General features: G+C 44.3%; 1 protein-coding gene across 3 annotated transcripts in view; it reads right to left on the bottom strand.

Annotated features, from left to right (window-relative positions):
- Positions 1–21,518, bottom strand: part of LOC131228245 (1-phosphatidylinositol-3-phosphate 5-kinase FAB1B-like) — a 34,204-nt gene that overhangs the window by 11,020 nt on the left and 1,666 nt on the right. For all 3 annotated transcript variants that reach the window (XM_058224141.1, XM_058224140.1, XM_058224142.1), the window contains exons 2-9: positions 13,410–14,150; positions 12,297–12,450; positions 11,870–12,214; positions 9,483–10,403; positions 8,648–8,979; positions 3,133–3,256; positions 2,866–3,036; positions 1,308–2,774 (exon numbers count right to left, since the gene is read on the bottom strand). In XM_058224141.1, the coding sequence (XP_058080124.1) occupies positions 1,308–2,774; positions 2,866–3,036; positions 3,133–3,256; positions 8,648–8,979; positions 9,483–10,403; positions 11,870–12,214; positions 12,297–12,450; positions 13,410–14,150 (4,255 nt within the window). The remainder of the gene's footprint in view (positions 1–1,307; positions 2,775–2,865; positions 3,037–3,132; positions 3,257–8,647; positions 8,980–9,482; positions 10,404–11,869; positions 12,215–12,296; positions 12,451–13,409; positions 14,151–21,518) is intronic.

Here is a 21,518-nt window from a genome sequence, read left to right as displayed (position 1 = left end):
TTCTGTGCACACCCCAGTCCCCTCACATTCCAACTCTATTTGCATTGATCACCTATTGATCCCAATTGCCCCTGTTGTGCATCAGTCATAGTCTCGCACCCATCACTGACTCTCCCAACTTCCAGCCACAATAACTTTTCATTGGTACCTCCTCCCTATACATTCGTATCGTGACATATAATATGCCTGCCATTTTCCTTTACAAATTCAAACAGTGCCACGTAATCCTCTGGCCTGTCGCCAAAAGTCACTCCGACTAATCACGCCATTTCCATTGTCACTGTCTTGTTTCAATTCATCCCCTGAGCCATCGAGAGTCTGCCGATCTGCAACTGTCCATAAGCTGACCTATTTACCTCAGACGCAGGAACTGAGGCCCCAAATTCCTTCAACGCATTGTTCCTCTAATCTCTGATTACCAATGGGACTGCATCCTGCAGCTCCGATCTATGAAAATCACCTTCTGCAAGTATGCCATCCTGACCTGCGTGCAAAGCATTGCCCCAGCCCCAAACTCCTCTTCCTCCCTGGCTTCTGGAAAAACCACCATCTGAGAATCTTCGAGCCGTTTCTGAAAGTCTGCCACGTCCGGATGCAAACGTCAATCCTGCCTCACTTCTGGTTCTTTTTCTATTTGGGTGCTATTATCTGAAGGATATAAACTACCTTCGGTGTCAAAACCCTTTGAAACAGTATCTTCGCATGTGCCCCTTTTGAAGTTCAGCACCACAAGTGTGCAGGGGTTATTAGCGTTCGCATGCGTCACTTTCTCCATACGTGCTGGAGAAGTTAAATACTGCTCATTCAAAAAACCCTTTTTCGGGATATCAGACCATTTCAAATAGCAGTTGTTCCTTTTAAGGGAGTGAGTAAATTATTCAAAAACCCAAAAGGCTCAATCGAGTGATCAAGGAACTCTCCTTGAACTTGCAGAAAAAAAAAAAAATAATAATAAAGAAAAAATAAAAAGAAAAAGAAAGAGGAGACCATGACTCTAAAATTCAAAAGAAGAAAAAAAAAATACTAACTCTTTTAAACTCAAGAAACTCAATCAAGTATAAGATTGAGTTTTTGACTTGACACAGACTATGTACTTGTAGACTCCTAGTCACTTCTTCAAGATTTTGAACCTTGGTTTGAAATCATGTCTTACTTCCAAACTCTCATGGCTATACATTGTTAATCCTCGACCACCAAAAATCACAGTTATCCTCACAACTTGCCTGAATGCCCTAAGAAACAGTATTCAACATTTTTTTAGCCACGAAAAAACCAACAAGATTAAAAGGGTTTCAAACAATTCATACCTGATAAATTCCCAGAATCTTTGCCAAGCATGTAGGACTTCTTGTACCAATCGACTCAGAGAGATATTTAAAATACTCCGGAGCAAACTTGATAAATGATTCTAGCTCCGTTTTTGTGACCTGTTTGATGATAAACCTATCATCCAAGGTTTTTGCAAAAAAGACGTTGCTCTTCCCACCCTGTGCCCCCCATTTCTTACAGCGACTAAGGGACCTTACAAAATCAAGCTCACATGGGCAGCAAGTTCTCCTCAAAGCATCGAAATGCTTTGCATAGTAACAAGTAACAGAATATTTCATTTTCCCCAACTCATCAGCAAAAGAAACTCTGACAGGCATTCCGTTGGTATGGAAAAGTGGGTCTGAAACCAGAGAGCTCCTGCTCCCTGATATTAACAATAAGCTATCCTCTATGGACCCAAGAGACCGAAAAGATTCAGAGGAAGTCTCATCAAATGACTGAAAAGAGTGACAACTCCCTGGATCATAAAGCGGCAAAGAAATTGAAGAATCTCCACTATCTTTTAGCCTCGCCCGCTCGTCGGATATCTGAATATGATAGTCGAATGAAGCCAGTGCATATGAAATAATACTAGTTGGTTCATCATCATAAACTGGCACTACAGTCCCATTCACTCCCACTGGAAACCGCAGCCTCACTCCACATTGCTGGTCCAACTCCCGTAGTGAAAACAAATACACGGGATTATACTCAACATGGGAATTGAATCTGGGAGCACTGCCCCCCGAATTCTTGCTGATCCAGCTTGTGATGTCATCCACAGGGTCGGCTCGCTTGACAGGCATGGACATGCGAGATTGAGCCAACTTCACTTCCCCCCTGTCATCTCCGTCGCAAGAATGTTCTCCCAGTTCAGACATAGCCACCACAGCTTCAGCTGAATCAATCATGGGTAAATTGGGAACTGCAGAGCCATTTTCCCGCGGCGTTGTACTCCCAGCATGATTTTCACCAGTCCATGCTGCATCTAACTTATCTGACAAATCAGCCATAATTGGAAACTGCCCCTCGGATAGAGTTCTACGAAAAACATCACCTGACTCTGTGAGTTGATTCCTGTTACTTAAGCTAGTAGAATGGCACCCAAGCATTCCCTGTCCATGATTATGATCCTGCTCACTGAGTCTTCTGCAATTATCAGTTAGATGGGTCCTGTTGGAACTAGGATCCGGGAGAAGAAACTCACTACTGGTCAAACTCCTATTTGGCTTGCAAGCCAAATTCATCTCCACGGGCTTCTCGATAGAACCGGGCTTCTCTTGTTTTCCAATGGAGCTGCTCGTTTCCTCATGAAGGCCACTGTCCATACCAGCAGTAAGGATCAAGCAATGGTCCCCCGCGGATGATTGGAGTAGCAGCTGTCTCCGCAATCGATTGATTTCAAGAATATCAAGGATTGGCTGCCCCATTGTCACCTCCTTATTCAGTGTTTTCTCGAGAGACTCCTGAAAAACATGTGAAAATGCCAGTTGTAAAAGAGGGGAATAAGAAGCGAAACTTTGTAAAACGGGGGGCGAGATATCAATGTTGTGTCACCTCAAATGCTGCCTTAGCCTTTTGCAGCATTACTTCCACTTCTGAAATGGCATGTCTTGATTCCGAGACTTTCACGTCACTGTTAAGAAACCCAGTGCCTGATCTTTTCTCTGCAATTTGGCGCAGAGCATTAGATAACTCGGCAAACAGAAGTTCTGCCTTGTTGGCCACCTGTTACGTGGGAGGTTAAAGAATTAGCTCCACTACGTGATGGAAACTTCGCACATTCACAAACTCTAGTGAGAATTGCATTTTCGATTATCAAACCTCATTTGCTGCTTTCTGTATCCACTCCTGACGCTGGAAGTCAAACTCGAGTTTGGATGGTGGCAGGTAAACAGAGTAAATTTCAATAGATGCATACCGAAAACAAGCAACCATTTTGCCAAACCTGCTCATGCAAATATAGCAACATACCCATTGAAAAAAATAATAACAAAAGAGAAGAAAGATGAAAGTGAAGATGATGAGGAAATATGCAAGGTTCAAAGGAGGATTTGATCCAAACGTACGTAGATACATATGCGTGTGTAATGGCCATAACAACCATTACGTAACAGTAACACTGGTAACTGTAACATGTTACAGGGCCATAACGGTCCGCACACGCGCGCGCGCACACACACACACACACACACACGCACACACGCACACACAGGCCCCACCGTGATGTGTGATGGACATCCATGCCGTGCATTTGGTATATCCCCTCTAGGCCATTGGACGTGCTAAAACTCAGCTGTATCTGGAACTTAGGTGGGCCACACCATCCAAAACCATGGGAAATCATGCCTAAAACATCTAAAAGCATTTGGTGGGGCCCAACTGAATTTTGGAATGGCCTAAAATTTGGTGTAACCCCTCATCCAAGTGAAACACACACAATGAATAGGCTAGATGTCTAAACCACATCTCACTAGGCCCTATATATAATCGGGGTGGTTTCTATGGGCAGTCATCCACTGTCAACTTTTGTTTGTGGTGTAGCCCACCCAAGTCATGGATTGGCCACATTTTTAGGCCCATGGCTCACTATAGAAAGGTGCATCTGATTAATGGGATGGATGTCTGTCACATATCATGGTGGGGCCCATAGAGCTCTACCTCATGGGAAGCCTCCCATGAGGTTGACCTCATAGAACCTTTTTCCCTATACCTCAGGTCCAACCAGCATGGAAACTCACTATAACTAATCTGTTAGATGCCAGGGAGAAAAGGAAAAGGGGTCCCCGGCTTGGGTGGACCCCACTGTGGTGTTTATGTGAAATCCACCCTGACCACCATGTGTGTCACCCCATGTTAGGCCTGGGATATAAAAATCAGCCTCATCTGTGATTGAGGTGGGCCACACAATTAGAAATAGTGTACATGGTAAAGCTTACTCTTCAAATTATTTCCCTTGTTGTGGCACACTTGAATCACTAATGAGCCTGATTGGTGGGCACCAAGGCTATGTTTTAGTGTGAAATCCAATGGCTGGGTTGGATTCAATATAATAATCATGGTGGGCCCTATAAAAATCAAGGGTGGACGTCTCTCTCCCAACCGTTTCCATTGTTGTGGTCCACTTGAATCACGAGTCGGCCTAATTTTTTTAGATTTGGGCCTAAAATGGGATTACACATCTAATGGTTGGCATGGATATCACATACACACCATGGTGGACCCCTTCAAAAATCAAGATTTAGGCATACGTCTCCTGTCTGATATTTATTCCCTAAAAAGGAGTCTTTAGTCTATCGTGGTGGACCACAAGCTGTAGTGCATCAATATGATAACTTCCAAAGTATTGAGTGCATGTGAAATCCAGCCCTTCCAACAAGTTGGCCCCACCATGAGGATCAGTAGTGCAATGTTTAGTCCTATCTACACATCAATGGGGCCACGCCATATTAAACAACATTCATACATTGGTAAATAATGAAACACCAGTGTGGTCCACTCAATGAGTGGATGTTATCGAGTTTTTCAAAAGGTGATGACCATGATGGGGTCCACCTTTGTAACGTCCTAGATTTTCGCCATTTTGATTTTTTTTAAAAAAATCTAATTTATATATATATATATATATATATATATATAACTAGCCTACGTCGTCACTTACTGACCCTCGATGCTCGAGGTGAGCCTATATATAGGTAATGCCAATAAAGAACTACATGAATCCAATTAATCAACCATAGGAAGCCAATGAATCCCCCCCTATCACTTGAACCTTCAGTCTAGCCTCACGAATTGTTCATCTAGGGATCAAATCTAGCCAACCTATCGCTGACCAATCGAGATGATCACAACTAAATTAAAGATTTACCCAAAACTGAGACAATTAAGGGTCGGATCTTAATTAACAAACCAAAGTGACCCAATTATCCATTTAGCCTAAGAACCGATGGTTTAGAGTGATTATGACCGAATCGCCATTTTTATTAATTGCGAATAGGCCACACTATGGACTTAGCTAATCCAGACCTTAACCATTGTGCACAAAAAAATCTCCCTACCCAATTCATTCCAGAAATGCCCCGATTATCTAAACAAGCTTTAGGCCGCTCGGTAGTGGGCCACTAGTTCTGAAACTATAGAATAATGTCCGTCTCACTGGGCTTAACGTCCTTCGCAAGTGGCAAATCAAGATAATACCCAGAAATGCACAACTTGGGCCAGAGGCCGAGTACTTGAAATGCCCAAATACCCAAGGCCGAAACTTGAAACTTAAGTGAAATTAACTTCCCACTATTGCGCAAAGTTGTGGCTTTCCAACCGTTAGATCGCCACCGAACTCGGGGTATGAGTTAAGGATATTTCTCTGCTCATATCCGTATAACTGGGGCCCTAATCAAACATCAGTGACCGTCGATCGCAAATAAAGCTCCCGTGGTCAATCAAGACATTCAATTGTCACTAAATTCAGACCAATCACTCATCCAGCGATGGGGTACTTGCCCCATGGCACAGATGGGTCAGGGGGCCCCTAGAATAGCCATATGGGCCAAAATTCAGCCCAGTAGGGGCATGCATGCTAGAAGAAGAGCCCCTAGGGCCATTTGGACATAAAATCTGGGCTATATAAGGCCCAAAAATTCACTCCCTCACCCCCATACGAATTTCCAGCTGCAAGGGAGAGAGGGAGTGAGGAGATGTGGAAGGAGCACCTTGAGGGAGCTGATTTGGGAAAAATCCCCCTTGCCGCTGCCCACAACAGACCCTGCAACCGTGCCCCACCATAAAGAGCGACCCACCGACAATAGAAAAGTAAATCCTCTAGCTCTCTTCAAATTTCAGCCTTGTAGGCCATTTGCATGCGCCCTTACAAGCTAATCCCATCGGTGCAGGGCTTCGATACACCCATTCACGGACCCGAATCCTAGTGGCGGCACTAGAAACCCAACAGACTACTCCTAGGTGCGGACCATTATCTCTAGGTTGTCAATTATCAAACCTATGTCACAAATAATGATTGTGTAATGAAAATTGTGAATTGCATGCTAACTAGTAATTAATCCTCAGGCCTATTATCCTCCATGAAGTGAAATTTTCGTTTATGGTTACCGATTATTGATTGCATGCTAGAATAGACCGGATACACTGAAATTCCATGCCTATATGTTCCATATTTTTCTCTAATACATGCGCCTAATTAACTGATTGTGGTAAATTGTGCGATGATTGAATACTGCACTTGCATGCCCATTTGTTTGCCCATATTAGCTAGAATATCCTGAAATACTGTTTAGTTGGTTGCCTATTCCTGAATAAAATTGATTGTAGTATGCTGTAAATTATTAATCTATTAGTAATTGGGTTGGCCAGCAAACCGGAAAAATTCACAAGGGTAGCCCTACTAGATCGGCTGCCCTGCGCCAATCCGACCGATTTAGACCAAAGATAGACAACCGACAGTATTTGGACTACACGAGATACTGTACCCAGTGCCGGTTACGCCGTAGTTCGCCTAAGTCAGCTTAGCCAACCATGTATGTTCACTATGTATGGTCACGTCAACCTGAATCTGAAGCACCCCATACCTTTGAGAGACCTACTATTAACCATTAGTGATATGATCCCCAAGTCTCGGGAGTCGGGCATGGTGGTATGGGACACTGTGTCCGTGCTGTCAGCCTACGCTGGGGTGATGAGCCTCCCCTTAGTGACCAGCGAGCACAGGAGGTGATAGGTCTTTGTTCAAATGACCATCGTTAAATTACCCGGCCGATGGTTCCGTGCCAGAGTACCGTTCGAACGACCTGGGCATGAACGGAATCAGGTGACGAGCCCTTCTCTGTGGTGATTTGGTTATGTGACAAGCCCACACCTTGGAACTGAATGATCATACTCAGTGTTTAGGTGACAACCCATACCGAGTTGATCCTCATACATTTGGATATCATGTCTTACCTTTGGAATTATTGATTTGTGAAATAGATGAATGATACCTAAATTTGGATCATAGATCGCAGGCTTAGAGCCACTACGGCCGCCTTAGGCCAAGTGATCTGGATAAGGCCATTGATTAAATGGAGGTGTTTCAGCTTCCCCAATCTTGCTGGATGAACGGAGTTAATTAAATACTCGGCTAATATGAATATTCATAGCATTGCATTAGCATAGGTTGGCGACTTGGCAGTCGAGGTCGCATTGAGGGAGTGTTGGTCATATACGAACGTATAAATGGTGTTGCTTGAGAGAGTGTTGGATGGTGAGGGCATGCATCATATCATAATACCATGCATGTGCATTAACAAAAGTATCTAGGAATCACGTACTTAGTTGCTTCTCATTATTCACGCATGTGGAATTGATAACTTGTGTAACTTAATGTTAATGGAACCACTGAATTGATCACTCACTCCTACTCTGGGATGGTATTTTAAAACACCAACCAGACCCCATCTTAGATGCAGGTACCACAGAGCTTGACGCGCTGGATGAGGCAACCATCGCATAGTGTATTTTAATTCCAGGAATTGTTCAAATGCCAGGTAAAATGAACTATAGAACCCCGCTTCTGCAAAGCATAAGTGGCACCCGGGATATCGAGAGTCAAGTATTTGCTCGGCCCCCGAAATCCGGGGCATTACAACCTAGTGCCTCCACACACACACACAAATGCTCTCTCGAGAACCAATTCTCATGGGAAATTTGTGAGAACTTTTGACATGTGATGTGGCCACAAAATCTGGATGGCCCAATAAATCAGTCACCTCATGAAACCCCCATGGCTAACTTTTTGGCCTGATCCAAAAATCTGGTGGGCCATAGCAAAGTGAGAGGCAAATCACGGGCATGGGAGGGGGGTCTCATGAGAACCAATTCCTAGGAGAGAATTTGTGTGTGTGTGTGTGTGTGTGTGTGTGTGAAGATCTCAAGTCCAATCGGTTTGACCACAAGTTATGGTCCACCCAGCAGGTAACTTCTAACTTATTAAGTGTATGGGACATCCACCTTGTTCAATAAATTGGCCCCACCATGAGGAACATATCATACAAAAATCAGTCCTATCCGCTCATCAAGTGGACCACACTTGTATTTTGCTATTTATCAATGTCTATACAATGTTTGCTATACTGTGGCTCACTTAAGCGGATGGTGCTGACTTTTGCACTAGGTGATCCTCACAGTGAGACTAACCTATTAGGAGGATTGGATGTCACAATCACTTAACAGGTTGGGAGTTATCCACTGGGTAGACTGGAAACTGTTATCTAATCGGTTGGATTTGAGACCTCTCTCCACACACACACACACACAGAGAGAGAGAGAGAGAGAGAGAGAGAGAGAGTACCCATAGAAGCGAAGACAGTCTCTGTGTAGTGAATGACCACAGCTAGCAACCCTGCTGGCAGCAGCATGATTTGAAAAGCTGAGCTCCAGAAATTTACCAAAGGACAAACCCCATGCAGCATCAGACATCACTATTCTCCGAGTTGCTGGCGGAAACCCATGAGTTCGAGGACACTGCAGGCACCTGTGCCACATCCAGATCTTGCCATCACGTTCTCCAGGTAAGAAAATCTCCGGGAGCTTTTTAACAGATATCGTTAGGCTGCCTTGCCGATGAGTGTAACAATGTACATGTGCTTCTGTAGGCATCTCACATGAATGACACTGGAAAGTCTGCCATGAATGACTAGTTTGTCAGTCTTGAAGTGCTTGGTTGTTATTGAAAGAAAGAGGAATCACACAATCCTCAAGCAAAACTATATGAGGATAAATGCATTGCATTATTGAGTCATCAGTTTACAAGCGGGATCATACTCAACAACCAAGATTGTTGATCAGATGGGTCCCACCGTGGATGGATCATGCCTCAAAAGCTCCTCCAAGGTCCTAACTCAACCATTAGTCCACAAATAGACAGTTAATAAAAGATATACAGAGTAGGTCCAAATTCAACTTGAAATAGGCCAAAGATTGGGACAGCTAGGATCTACCAATCTGGGAGGTTTAGTCTTATGGTCCATCCAAGGTGGGCCCATCGAGTTCAGACCAATGGTTTGGATCGCAGAACCACAGGCCCCTATGTACAAGCTAAAAATTGACAATCTATGAATATTCTCAGTCAAAGATCATATATTTTTTTGGGGGAAGAAAACGCATGAAAATGCCTAATAGATTACCAGATCAAATAACTGGTCGCGTAAAAACCGCCCCAAAGGCATGTCAAAGCTGCCGTAGTATTTGATGCGGAAGAGATGTGCACGCTCGCATACAGTCCCTTTCCACACACACCGTGTGGATAGAGAAACCAGAATGCTCTGATGGTCGGAGGGTGATGGAGGAAACTCTTCCTTGACTGAGGCTTGGTCCTCATAACGGTTATTATCTTGATGGAGTGAGCTCAGATCCAACAAACCTAATTGGCTTCCGACCATCTTTCTTTCATCAATATCAGTATCATTAGCAGCCCCAATTCCCTCCGAGCTGTCCTGAACCATAGAACCATTAGTGGAGAAATTACAATATCCAGAAATGGCCTGACTGTTGGTTGCAAAATCTTTCACCTCGTAAGGCTCTCCAAAATGCACTTCATTCTTATATTCAAATGCATAAAATTGGGAATATTCATGGTACGGTCTCGAGATTGATTGTCCTGAAAGAAACAAGGGAGACAAAGGACCCGGGCTTAGAGGTTCTGCGAGATGAACATGGTTACCATTCTCGGTCATCTGAGAGTTTGAACCTTTAGATGCACTCGGCATTACATTCACCTCCACTTTGTTTATGGACTGGTTGGCTGATGGTAATGACAGATCTGATGTAAGGACTCCGTCAGGTCTTTCGACATCCCCATTGGGTTGCATTTTGCCAGCAGTAGGAAGTGGAAAACCAGGTACAGTGGAAATGGATCTATCGACACTGGATGGTTTATCTGGCAATGCAACTGTTATCGGGGATTTCAACGGAAGTTCTGGAAGAGTAGCACCTTCATCTGCGAGAAAAGAAGTTTCTAGAGCCAAGTGATAGGCTGCAAAGACTCCATATTGGATAACATGTTTCACTTTCTTCAGCTCATCACCATTGGCACCCTTGAGCAACACCTGAAAAAGATGCATGAAATGCTGCATGAGACCCTTGTTTAGATGTTATCTCTGGTTTCACAGGAAAATAAATTCATGAAAGAAGGTGATATAAGACAGTTGCTCAAACTGCTGTATTTAACATGTGAACAGATTCACAACGGTGGTCTATTTTAATACCAGAGCTTTGTTAGCAGGTTCACCCCTACAGGCCCGCCCAAGCTGCTCACCACTTCTGCCCCAACATGTAACAATCTAGTTCGCTCCTAGAACAACCCACAAAATACCAACTGACAACAATCTCACCATTGACAAGAGGTCCTCACCATTCATGGGCAGATAAGTTGGAAACATCTTCTTTGGACCATCACTTATGAGCTAACTTTTTTGTGGACAGTTACATCTCCAATTAGTGAACTTTTTTTTTCCCTTTGCCATGTGATTCATTGACAAAGGAACCTTATCAATGAACGATCAAGATCACCATGTGGCAGGCAGAAGAGGGGAGCAGCTTGAGCCTCTAGGCCCTAGGGGCTCACCTAAAAGAGAAGAAGGAGAAGAAGAAGAAGAAGAAGAAGACTAGAAGGTACCTATTTACTCAAGTACTGGTAAAGGTATATGGATATGGACACAAGTGTTGGACTCACTTTAGGCTCAAATTTCATATTACAGGGGTGTGGTTATATATCAGAAAGTATGAAATTTCAAAATAGTTTTTGACCAGCAACTACCTTCCTACAGTTGCGTGAAGTGTCAAGCCAAGCGATAACAAACTCAGGTACAGGAGTGGGGAGGCATTTGTTTCAAAATGTCAAGAGTAAAAGGCTAGGATGTGGGAGCGTGAGTTTGAAGCATGATCCGAAGCCGGAGCAGCACCTAGTTAGAACTTGGATGCTTGCCTCTGGGACATGCATGCAATAGTTGGGCTGGGGTTCAATTATGGGGGGAGCATGCCAGCATGTGAGTGGTTTCAATGTGAGCCTCTGCCCCGACTTGTTCCAAGAGCCCAGGTAAAAGAGGAAGGTTGATGTTTGGTGCGCAGCCGATCATTAACTTTCTACCATTTAATACCCAAGCCCAAAATGCTGGGAGAAAGGCTAGGTGCCATTTGGTAAACTGAAAAATAAGCTCTGAAAATTAATTTTGGTGCTGAATTGTAATTTTGAAATTATCTTAGGGATATTTTACACAAAAGTGAAAAGAAATTTTAATACACTACCACTTTCAGCATCCAGCCTTCAGCATTAAGTGAAAGGAGGGGAGCTGAAAAAAGCACCCATATTTTCAGTGAAAATTAATTTAAGCACTTAATAAGTTGGATTTTCCAAACGATCTGAATCCATGAAAATCACTGAAAATATTAAATTTCAGTGGTAAGTACTGAAAATAAGTTTGATCAAACAGCCCCCAAGTTGATGATCATGACACTGACGACTAAATTCCAAAATAGGATGTACAAAAGAATCAGGAAATGATTTAGGACTTACAGTACAACCCAATGGCTTGGGGCAGCCCTCAAAAAACATCAATGTTTTTAACAATTTTTTACCACCCTGACCAGCACTGCCATGCTCTTCGAAAAACTTCTCCACATGAAGCGTTTCACAGTTCCCCAGCTTCTGCGATGACAGATGATCAATAGAAGGGACGATCTGTGCACCAGTGCAGCGGGCTATACGCTCCAATAGAGGACGCTTAATATTCAGAACAAGTGATATGTCCTTCGCAAGCAGATATTCTTGGGCATGACGAGAAACTGATTTTTCTACCAGAAGGACATCAGGCTGATGAGCATCTATCTTCGCAACTGCCATCTTTAGATGATCCATTTCCTAAAGAGGATGCAGGAGTAAGAACAAGAGAGTTACATAGGCATTGGCTAAGGGACAAACCAATAACAGATGATCAACCCACCTGCTGCAGTAGAGTATCAAAGCTTGATAGGAGGTTTGTAACTCGCTGGTATTCAAGAGCTCCTCCGAGAATTAGGAAACGGGGACCTTTCATTTTTGATTTCATGCGCCTGTGTGCTACATTCTTCTTACAAACAACTCCTTTCACCACCTTGCTGGAAAATAAGTTCAAAGCTATATCAGCAGCAGGCATATTTACAAATGCATCAAGAATGAAACTCGTGAAATTTCGGTTTTAACATTTGGACATTTGAGATAATGGTCCACAGCTTTTATGTCTAGTGATGTAAAGATATTTTGCAGAGTCTCAGCTCAATATTGTCATCTTTCAAAAATCTATCCAGATTTTTACATGTGCAAGAAGATTGAAATTTCTCTCCTACAAGGTATATAGCCCAAAAGGACATGGATGTGCAAAGAAAAGACTTGATGGACTATGATCTAACTGAAGGTCTGGCCCTTGATAGAGTGGAATGGCAGAAAAGGATTCATGTAGAAACAAACCTGATGATGATGATCGTAATGATGATGATTTAGGAAGTACTTTCCCAAATCAACGTGGGGGAATATTTCCGTTGGGTGATTCCATTTTCAGCTTACAGAGGATTTGCAGTGTAGACAACTAAACCCGAACAGGCAGGGTATCAGTTTTCTACTTTTCCACCCTGAAGTAATATTTCCATTCATCTCAAGTACTAGTAGAAACAAACAAAATATTAATTTGGAAAAGCATTCCACCCTCCCTGTCTTCCAAGGTATGGTTAGAACTCTGCATGTTGTGCCTTACAACACATCAGCAAAGCCTAAGGACTGAACTCTGGAAACAAAACTGTTAGACAATAAGGGCTCGTTTGGACACACTTCCTCAAAAGGGGGTTTCTGAAAAGGGTGGGTTTCAGCCTGCTTTTTCGGTCAACTCAGCAAAAACCAATCGGATTGGTTTTTGCCAAGTCGGTGTTTCAGCGCCTATCTTGTCAAGTGGGAGGTAAGACAGGCTTTGCAAAGTGCATCCAAATGCACAACAACGATCACCTACTGGATCGAAAAGGTGTTTTGGCCCCAAAAAAGTCCCTTGGAGGGTGCATCCAACAGGCCCTAAATCTAGGTGTCTAACCTCTCACTGCGATGCCCACAGGCTATGCACTTAACCTTCACATATCCACCAGGATCCATTCCTCCTCCCTTGCTCATGTCTGGCTTAAGGAGAGTTGCTGCCCCCCATGACAAAGATGTAATTATATCCAACCAACTCTCTTCGTCATCTTCTTCACACCCCAGAAGATTCTCAACCTGCAAAAGTTGAGCTACCAATGCCCTGAAATGTCCACCAACAACATCCTTCAAGGCCTTTGTCTGCTCTTCACCTGATCGATCTCTGCTTCGGTACTCGCCACTGCCAAAGCTGCTCGAGGAACGTAGATTTTTCCACTCTCCCATAGAATACTCATCGTCATCATCGTCGCATAGAACAGCTTCTCTCTCATCCTCTTCATCTTCTGGCTCGGGAGGGAGCCAAAGCAGTCCATTATTCTCAAAATCCACAGGCTCGGCATCTGTACTCTCTGCACCATATATAGATGATGCAGCATCACACTCCTCACTATTATCGTGTCCTTCTTCTTCTTCCTCAAGCTTCTCAACTGGCATTGAAGCTTGTGAATCCGTACTCTCAAGTCTTGGAGAACTCGAATCATTAACAGTAATGTTTCCTTCATCAGAATGAACTGTGTGTGATATATATGCATGGTCAATATTATCAAACTCAACCGGGCCATAGTAGTTTTCGGACTGTTGAAATCCCCTTGTTTCCGCATCCAAATGATACACACTGTATTCATCATCCTCATCATCACTCCTACAGAACAAGCACCAAACAATTGGTAGAAATTAACAACTCCACTAAAACATAAATATTTGAAGCTATGCAATGATGGCAAGAGCAAGTGAGTCAGTATCAGACAAACATGAAGCATGAGAAAAAGAAACCTGAGAAGCCCAAAACAATGATATATATATATATATATATATATATATATATATATATATATTTTTCTATATATATATATATATATATATATATATATATATATGTACACTTTTTTTTTAGAAGCAAGATCTATTAAAACAACCCAAAAGCTGAAGCTAAACAAAAAGCAAGCCGCAACAAGAAAAAATACAACACCCAGGAAAATCAGGGTGCCCACTTCCAAATATATATTTTAGCCTTCCTAAGAATATCCAAATGGGAGCCACTACGATTCCGAAAGCAGCGGGTATTCTACTCTCCCCAAAGGGTCCAAAGACCACCAATCAAGGCTAGCTGCCACCTCGACCTACCTCTTTTCCCACGCCATTATGCCAAGCAAGAAAAAGACCCTCAATAGATCTTGACATTGCCTAGGGGACTTCCAAAAGAATCAAGGATACCATCCCACACTCTCCTAACAAAGGGACAATGAATGAAAAGGTGGTCCACCAATTCCATCTCTTTCATGCACTAGACAGATATTATGAATCGTCATAGCACTCTTGTGCAGGTTATCAATGTTGAATATCCTATTCCTTCCTACAAGCCAAGTGAATGCTACTACCTTGGGAGGAGCTCTATAATACCAAATTGGACCTATATTGCAACATCTCTGACCGGCCTATAACTCGGAGAACAAGTCATAGAAAGAGTGTATGGAGAATCTTACCGACCTATCTTTCAACCAAACCAACGAATCCTTCACACCTGGTGAAGGGCAGATTCCTTGAAGACGGTAGAGGAGCCGGACCAAGTTATCCACCTCAATGTCTTTGAGGTTGCGCCTACGAGGGGCCCAAACACCATTTGCACCCAGACTAGAGAAGCAATGGGCGATCAAGATATTCGTGGAAGGAGAAAGACTAGCGAGTCTAGAAACTCCGATATAAGTGGGGCCTCCCCAATCTAGACATCGTCCCATAACCAGATCCGCTCCCCATCCTCAGCAGAGAAACCAACCGCCTCCAAGACTTCGCTCACAAAATGAAAGAGCACCTTCCAAAGGATGGACACTCTATAGAGGTAGGAGTCCCTAATCCATCACCCCTTGCTAATGACACCAAAATTGCCAGTGCCGGCGATGATAGTCCTCCAAAGGTTGTTCTCTTCCATTCTAGATTGCATAATTGACATCCTCCAACCGTCTAATACCCACACCTCCTTCCTCATAAGGTCTACATACTTTCCCACATTCCAAAAGTGGAATTTACCTTTAGCAATAGCGCCTTGCCAAATGAATTCCCTCAACCTTTCCAACCTTGCCAAGATTGGCTTCGGGCACTTGAACAAAGCGTGAAATATAGGAAAAGGTTCGAGAAAGTGGCCTTAATGAGCATGATTTTACCACCTAAGGATAGATGTTTTCTCTTTCATGACAATAGCTTCCTCTCCATCCTTTCATCAACCTTGTTCCACTAGTGCTTGATGTAGGACAACTAACCACTTGCTCTAAAAGCTCGAGCTGATAAAGCATGGATAATCAATCCCTGTATCTCATGGCCCGGGCCCCACTTCATATGGGTCAAGCTCTCAACCGAACCCTCCTCGTGAACCCCACTTCACATGGGTCTCGCCTCACACAAGCCACCCGCCTCACACGGGCTGCCCACCCCAAGTATGCCCCTGCATTCCACAAGCCACTGCACTCGAGCTTGGTGTGAAAATGCCCCTGCATTAATCACTCCCAGTGAAGAGTCTCGAACATGAGACCTCCCACTCTGATACCAATTTGATGTAGGACAACTAACCACTTGCTCTAAAAGCTTGAACTGATAGAGCATGGCGAATCGATCCCTTTATCTCATAGCCCAGGCCCCACTTCACATGGGTTAGGCCCTCAGTTGAACCCTCCTCGTGGGCTCCACTTCATATGGGCCCACTTCACGTGAGCCTCGCCTCACACGAGCCACCGGCTTCACACAGGCCGCCTACCTCAAGTGTGCCCTTGCATCCAACAGGCCACCTCACTCGAGCCCAGTGTGAAAATGCCCCTGCATTAGTGCTTTGCGGATTTACCTACACAAAGAGGGAGGCTAAGGTATGTAGAAGGGAAAGATCTGACCCAACATTCGAAGACTTCGGCTAGCGTAACAATTTCCTCCACAAATGTATGAATCCCTAAGGATCTCACTCTTGGAGATGTTGACTTTCAATCCTTATATCACCTCAAAACGCACGCTGCTCCTCATGTTATCCACCATGGACCTGTTTGCCTCGCAAAAAATAATGGTGTCATCAGTGAATTGGAGATAAGAGATATGAAGATCAATGTTCTCCACCTTAAAACCTCCAAAGAGACCCACAGAATGGCCTTTATTCAACATTCTACTAAGAGCCTCTAAGACGACCGCAAACTGACCTACACGGGGTTTGGGCGAACGGTAAGCATCGTGGGTATGCTCCCTCAGGCGCGAGTTTCATTCCCCTCCCTGGGATTACCTAATGCACGTGGTTTGTTAGTGATTGTGTGCATCCGCAGGGAATAGTCTCGCCTCAAAATGGGGCAGGGACACCTTAACGTCATTAAAACCAAAAAAAAAAAAAAGACCACAAACAGGAAAGGAGAGAGGAGATCCCCTTCCAGGAGGCCCCTCGGGGCCTTGAAGAAACCAAAAGGAGAGCCATTAATCATGACAAAATTTAGTTGACCGAACGTAAGTTTGAATCTACTATCACCGATGAGTTCCGTAGCCCAACCAGCCCAACATATAATTGAAAATTTTCCAGTCTAGATGATTGTAGGCCTTCTCCAAGTCCAACTTGCAAATAATACCTTCACTACATGTCTGATGACACAAGTCAATGCACTCATATGAAACCAACACACTATACAGAATCTGTTTGCTGGAAATAAACACACTCTAAGGATTGGAGATAACTTTCGAAAGGACAAGTCGAAACCTTTGAGCCAAGATCTTAACAATGATCTTGTAGGGGCTTCCGATAAGATCGATAGACGTAGAATCCTTCAAGCTCTCAGCCCCTTCTATTTTTAGGATGGTTAGTATAAAGGAGTTCCCCATCTCCAACAAAAGTCAAACCAAGTCAAAGAATTCAGTTGTGAAGCTCAACAAGTCAACCATAACCACCTCCCAAAACACCTGGAAGAATCCTAAGGAGAACCCATTCGGCCACAAAGCTTTGTCATTGCCAAGCACCTCCATCTTTGCTTTAACTTCCGCCTCCAAAAAAGGCCCCTTGAGAGCAAGAGCCTTTGCATTCGATATCCTATCAAATACCAAGTTGCCAAGGCTCGGTCACGCCTACTTCTCTTCAGATAAGAGGTTCATGTAGCATTTGATGATGGCATTGCGGATCTAGGATTTGTCTTCGATTCTCCTGCCATCCACCAACAAAGAAGATATTTTATTGAACCTCAAGCACTAGCTATCCTGTGAGAGAACTTCGTGTTCTTATCCACCTCCTTAAGCCAAGTTGTCATAGATCGCTAACATCATTTGATTTCCTCCTCTTTTAACTGATTTTTGTAATCAGATGATAGGTTTTCCTTCGCCATTCTCCCATCATCCAATAGTGCTCCTCCCTCTTGTTTTACATCCAGCTCTTGGATCTCACATAGAATGTTGCCAGTTTCTTGCTCCCACTACCTGAACACCTCTTTCTTGCACACCTTAAGCTTGACTTTCAGCATCTTAAGCTTCTAGAAGAACCTAAAGCCTACAAAGCCATTTATCATGAAGGAGGACCACCAACCCAACACTAGATCATGAAAGCCCTCCACCTCCAGCCATGCCAACTTGAAATGAAAGGGTTTGGGTCCCCAGTTATCTTCATTGACCTCTAAGACCACCGGACAATGACAAAAAACCAATCTGGGAAGGCCCCTTTGAAGCACCAATAGGAACCCCTCCACCCATGGGGAAGAAACCAAAAATTTGTCAAACTTCAACATAACAACTCTCCCCCGGCCATTAGACCAATTGAATTTGACTCTTCCCATTGGCAGGTCCACCAACTCATGCCTTTGGACCCAGTCAAAGAAGCCTTGCGTGTTGCTCGAGACATGATCTCGATTGAGCTTCTCATGAGAGAACTGGTCCACACTGAAGTCACCACCAACACACCACATAAGTTGTCACCTATCAAAGGCGGAGTATAACACGGGCAAAGAGCCAGTTGGTTTGGACCATACACCCCATAGAAGACTCACCTGAAGCTAAATATCACTTCTCAGAGCCATAGAGACGGAAAAAATGACAACTGCAGCAACCTTTGCTCACCCAAATGCTCGAGTCACAGAAAACCAGAACACCCCGAACCAAACCCGAAGTGTCTAGCTCCTCCGACTCTATATACCCCTTTGTCCCCAAATTGACTCCACCACTCTCTTATTAACTGGCTAAAGCTTGGTCTTCTGAAAGACAATCAGTTGAGCTTTGGATTTCTTACATGTCCCTCACCTAAAAGCACTTTTGTTAGCACCCAAGCCCTCTCATGTTCCATCTCAGGATCTTCATAATCACAAAACACTACTCCAACCAATGTCCCCACATGATTGATAGCTTCTCTGACCATCTTTTCCGCCTAGCCAACGCAACCAGACCCCCTTTAAATGCGAATGAGGAAGCACGAGCACAAAATTCCCCGGGAAGCCACAAATCACTTCATCGTAGATGGCTGCCTCTACAAAGGGGAGATGTCCAATGCATCCGAGAGAAATCCGAGCTCAACAATTGTAGGCACCAAGGGTGAGACTCCACTACGATCAACTCAGCAAGGGCTTCATCAGAAGACACCACAACCAAAGCAATAGAACCAAATCTAGAAGATCTCACAGGCCATGAGCCCCCATATTGACATCTAGGGAAAAGTCACCCAAGACAAGAAGAGGAATGGATGAGCTGGAGGGGGTACGAAAGCTATCTGAGAGCTGGATAAAAAGGAAGGGATCCACGTGTTGGGATTAAATGATTCTCCCACATGAGTGGACCCCGCAGACTCCCACACACTCATAACATGAATCACAAGAAAGATGTCCTGCCACGGGCCCAGATAGGGGCCACATGTAGGGGGCACTCCACTAAGGCCTCAAGCCGACCACGTGTCGCGCAAGACAACTTTATATTGGACAGCCACCATCGCGGGAGTCACATCGATCTCCCATCGCTCAACAACACACCCCCCACCGCCACACTCCAGCCTCTACTTGTCCCTCTCAACCTGCAAGACGCCTCTAAGTAGAGGCTCTGAACCTGAATGTACAGGTGGCAAGCTCAACTCCACCATGGCACTAAGACAGCTGAAAACTTGACCTCAAGACCACCATCCCACCACCACCTCGGAGCTTGCATAGACTGGGACATGTTTTGCCTCTAACGAAGCTTCTTCTCCACCTTCCACCTACGAACCATGAGGCAGCAACTATTCCACCACGCTTAACAAGATCCACTGCACATGTCGCCCCTTTCAAGGTATTGACACTACCTAACATTTATTGAACAATCTTCACCATGCATCTAACCTTCCCAAGGTCCAGTACTCTGCGCGAACACTAAACTAGAACTCTGTCTCCCCCTATTACTGCTCTTCTACTCCTCGCAAACAGGCAGGCAGCCCCTCCTGGTCACCCGACACCAACATCCATGAATCGACTGGCCTCCTCCCCTTCCCGGATAACACGAACGAGGGCTTTCTCTTCTCCGACCACCGCATGGATCTAGTTCGGTACCAAGGCTGACTACTTCAGCCTCACACAAAGTCTTGCAACCATAAGCTCCTCCTAGCACTCCATTGACGGATCGATGGCAACAACCTCACCAAGGTAGGACCCCATCGCCACCAGCACCTCCACAAATCACAACTCCAATGGAAGCTTCCACAGCTGGAACCAAACGTCAACCTCCTAAACTTCCAACCTCTTAGCCCATTTGCTATTAGAGGAAGCTGGCCTAGTGGTTGTTTTTTAACACATGGTTGGCAAGGATGATTCTATCAACATTCTCAGTTTGACATAGGGAGGTTTAAACCTCTGACCCACTGAGAGGACGAAGGATTTTGTTGTCTTCACCCAACCTACGACAATAGTCGAGCCACACTCCCAGGTCAGCGACTGAAGCACCATGTTTCAAAGATGCAACTAGACTCCAGTGCAAGGCCCTCCAAGCAGTCTCGATCACCTAGGGATGGACCCTCACCTCCAATACATGCAAGGATGCCTCCTTCCACACCCAACTACTGCTATCTAACATGGGATCAGATTAACCCCCGACAATAACAGTAATAGGCTCACCCTGAAGGACCACTGGAGAACCCACTTGCCTCAGTAGGACTTCACCTCTCCATTGATACACTCCACCTCTTCCTTTTATCATCCTTGAAGCCTCTACTGACTTCCTACCTCCTATCTTCGGCACTCCCAGCATCTTCCTCCTGACCTTCTTTTTCACCTCATGATTCATTGTTTCCAGACCATCATGAGCCTTCTGCACATGAAGTTCTCTTCCTCCATAGTTTCTTTCCTTTAGCCCCTCTATCAACCTAGCCATCTCCTTAGGACAACTTATTCACACACTAGCAAAACCTCAGATGATCGATGATTCCCAGACCTTGGGGGTGGCCACCTCCCTAACTTGTCCAAATTGCTCGAACACCCTGGAGAAATACAAATCATCCACTTCTTCGGAAATTATCAACATAGATAGTGGGAAGTTATTGCAATGAATCCACCGTCGTACACCTTGGAGAAATGAAAATCCATCCACTTCTCTCTCTTTCTCTGAGGGGGCTTTGACCTCGTCTTTTCCTTTTGAGAGGCATCTGCTCCGGGGCAACGAGCTTTTCACTCCACACGAATGTTGCTTCCCCTCAATACTCCGCCTTCACCATCTCAAATCCACCTAGAGGGAACTCTGCTTGGATCGCGCACCAATCTTCTCTCGCAACCTCGACTCCTGCCACACTCCAACATTTGACTCATAGCTCTTGTTGACATAGGTATTATGGAAGATCCCTGATTCAAATTGTTGATTGGGTTTGAGAGAAGGATGAAAGGATGATATAGGAAATGTTTTAAACAAATCCTATTGTTCAGGTTCATTACATAAAATTTGCATTTACATGATAACCAAAAAAGCATATATAACATAGCTCACCATTTGTCTCTTGCTCATTATTGCTAGCCCTAGTGCCTTACAATGTGGTGACCCACTCCATTGACATAGTAGGCCCCACCATGTA

Source organism: Magnolia sinica, chromosome 15 (genome assembly GCF_029962835.1).
Source record: "Magnolia sinica isolate HGM2019 chromosome 15, MsV1, whole genome shotgun sequence".
NCBI lineage: Eukaryota > Viridiplantae > Streptophyta > Magnoliopsida > Magnoliales > Magnoliaceae > Magnolia > Magnolia sinica.
This window is presented reverse-complemented; position numbering and strand designations above follow the sequence as displayed.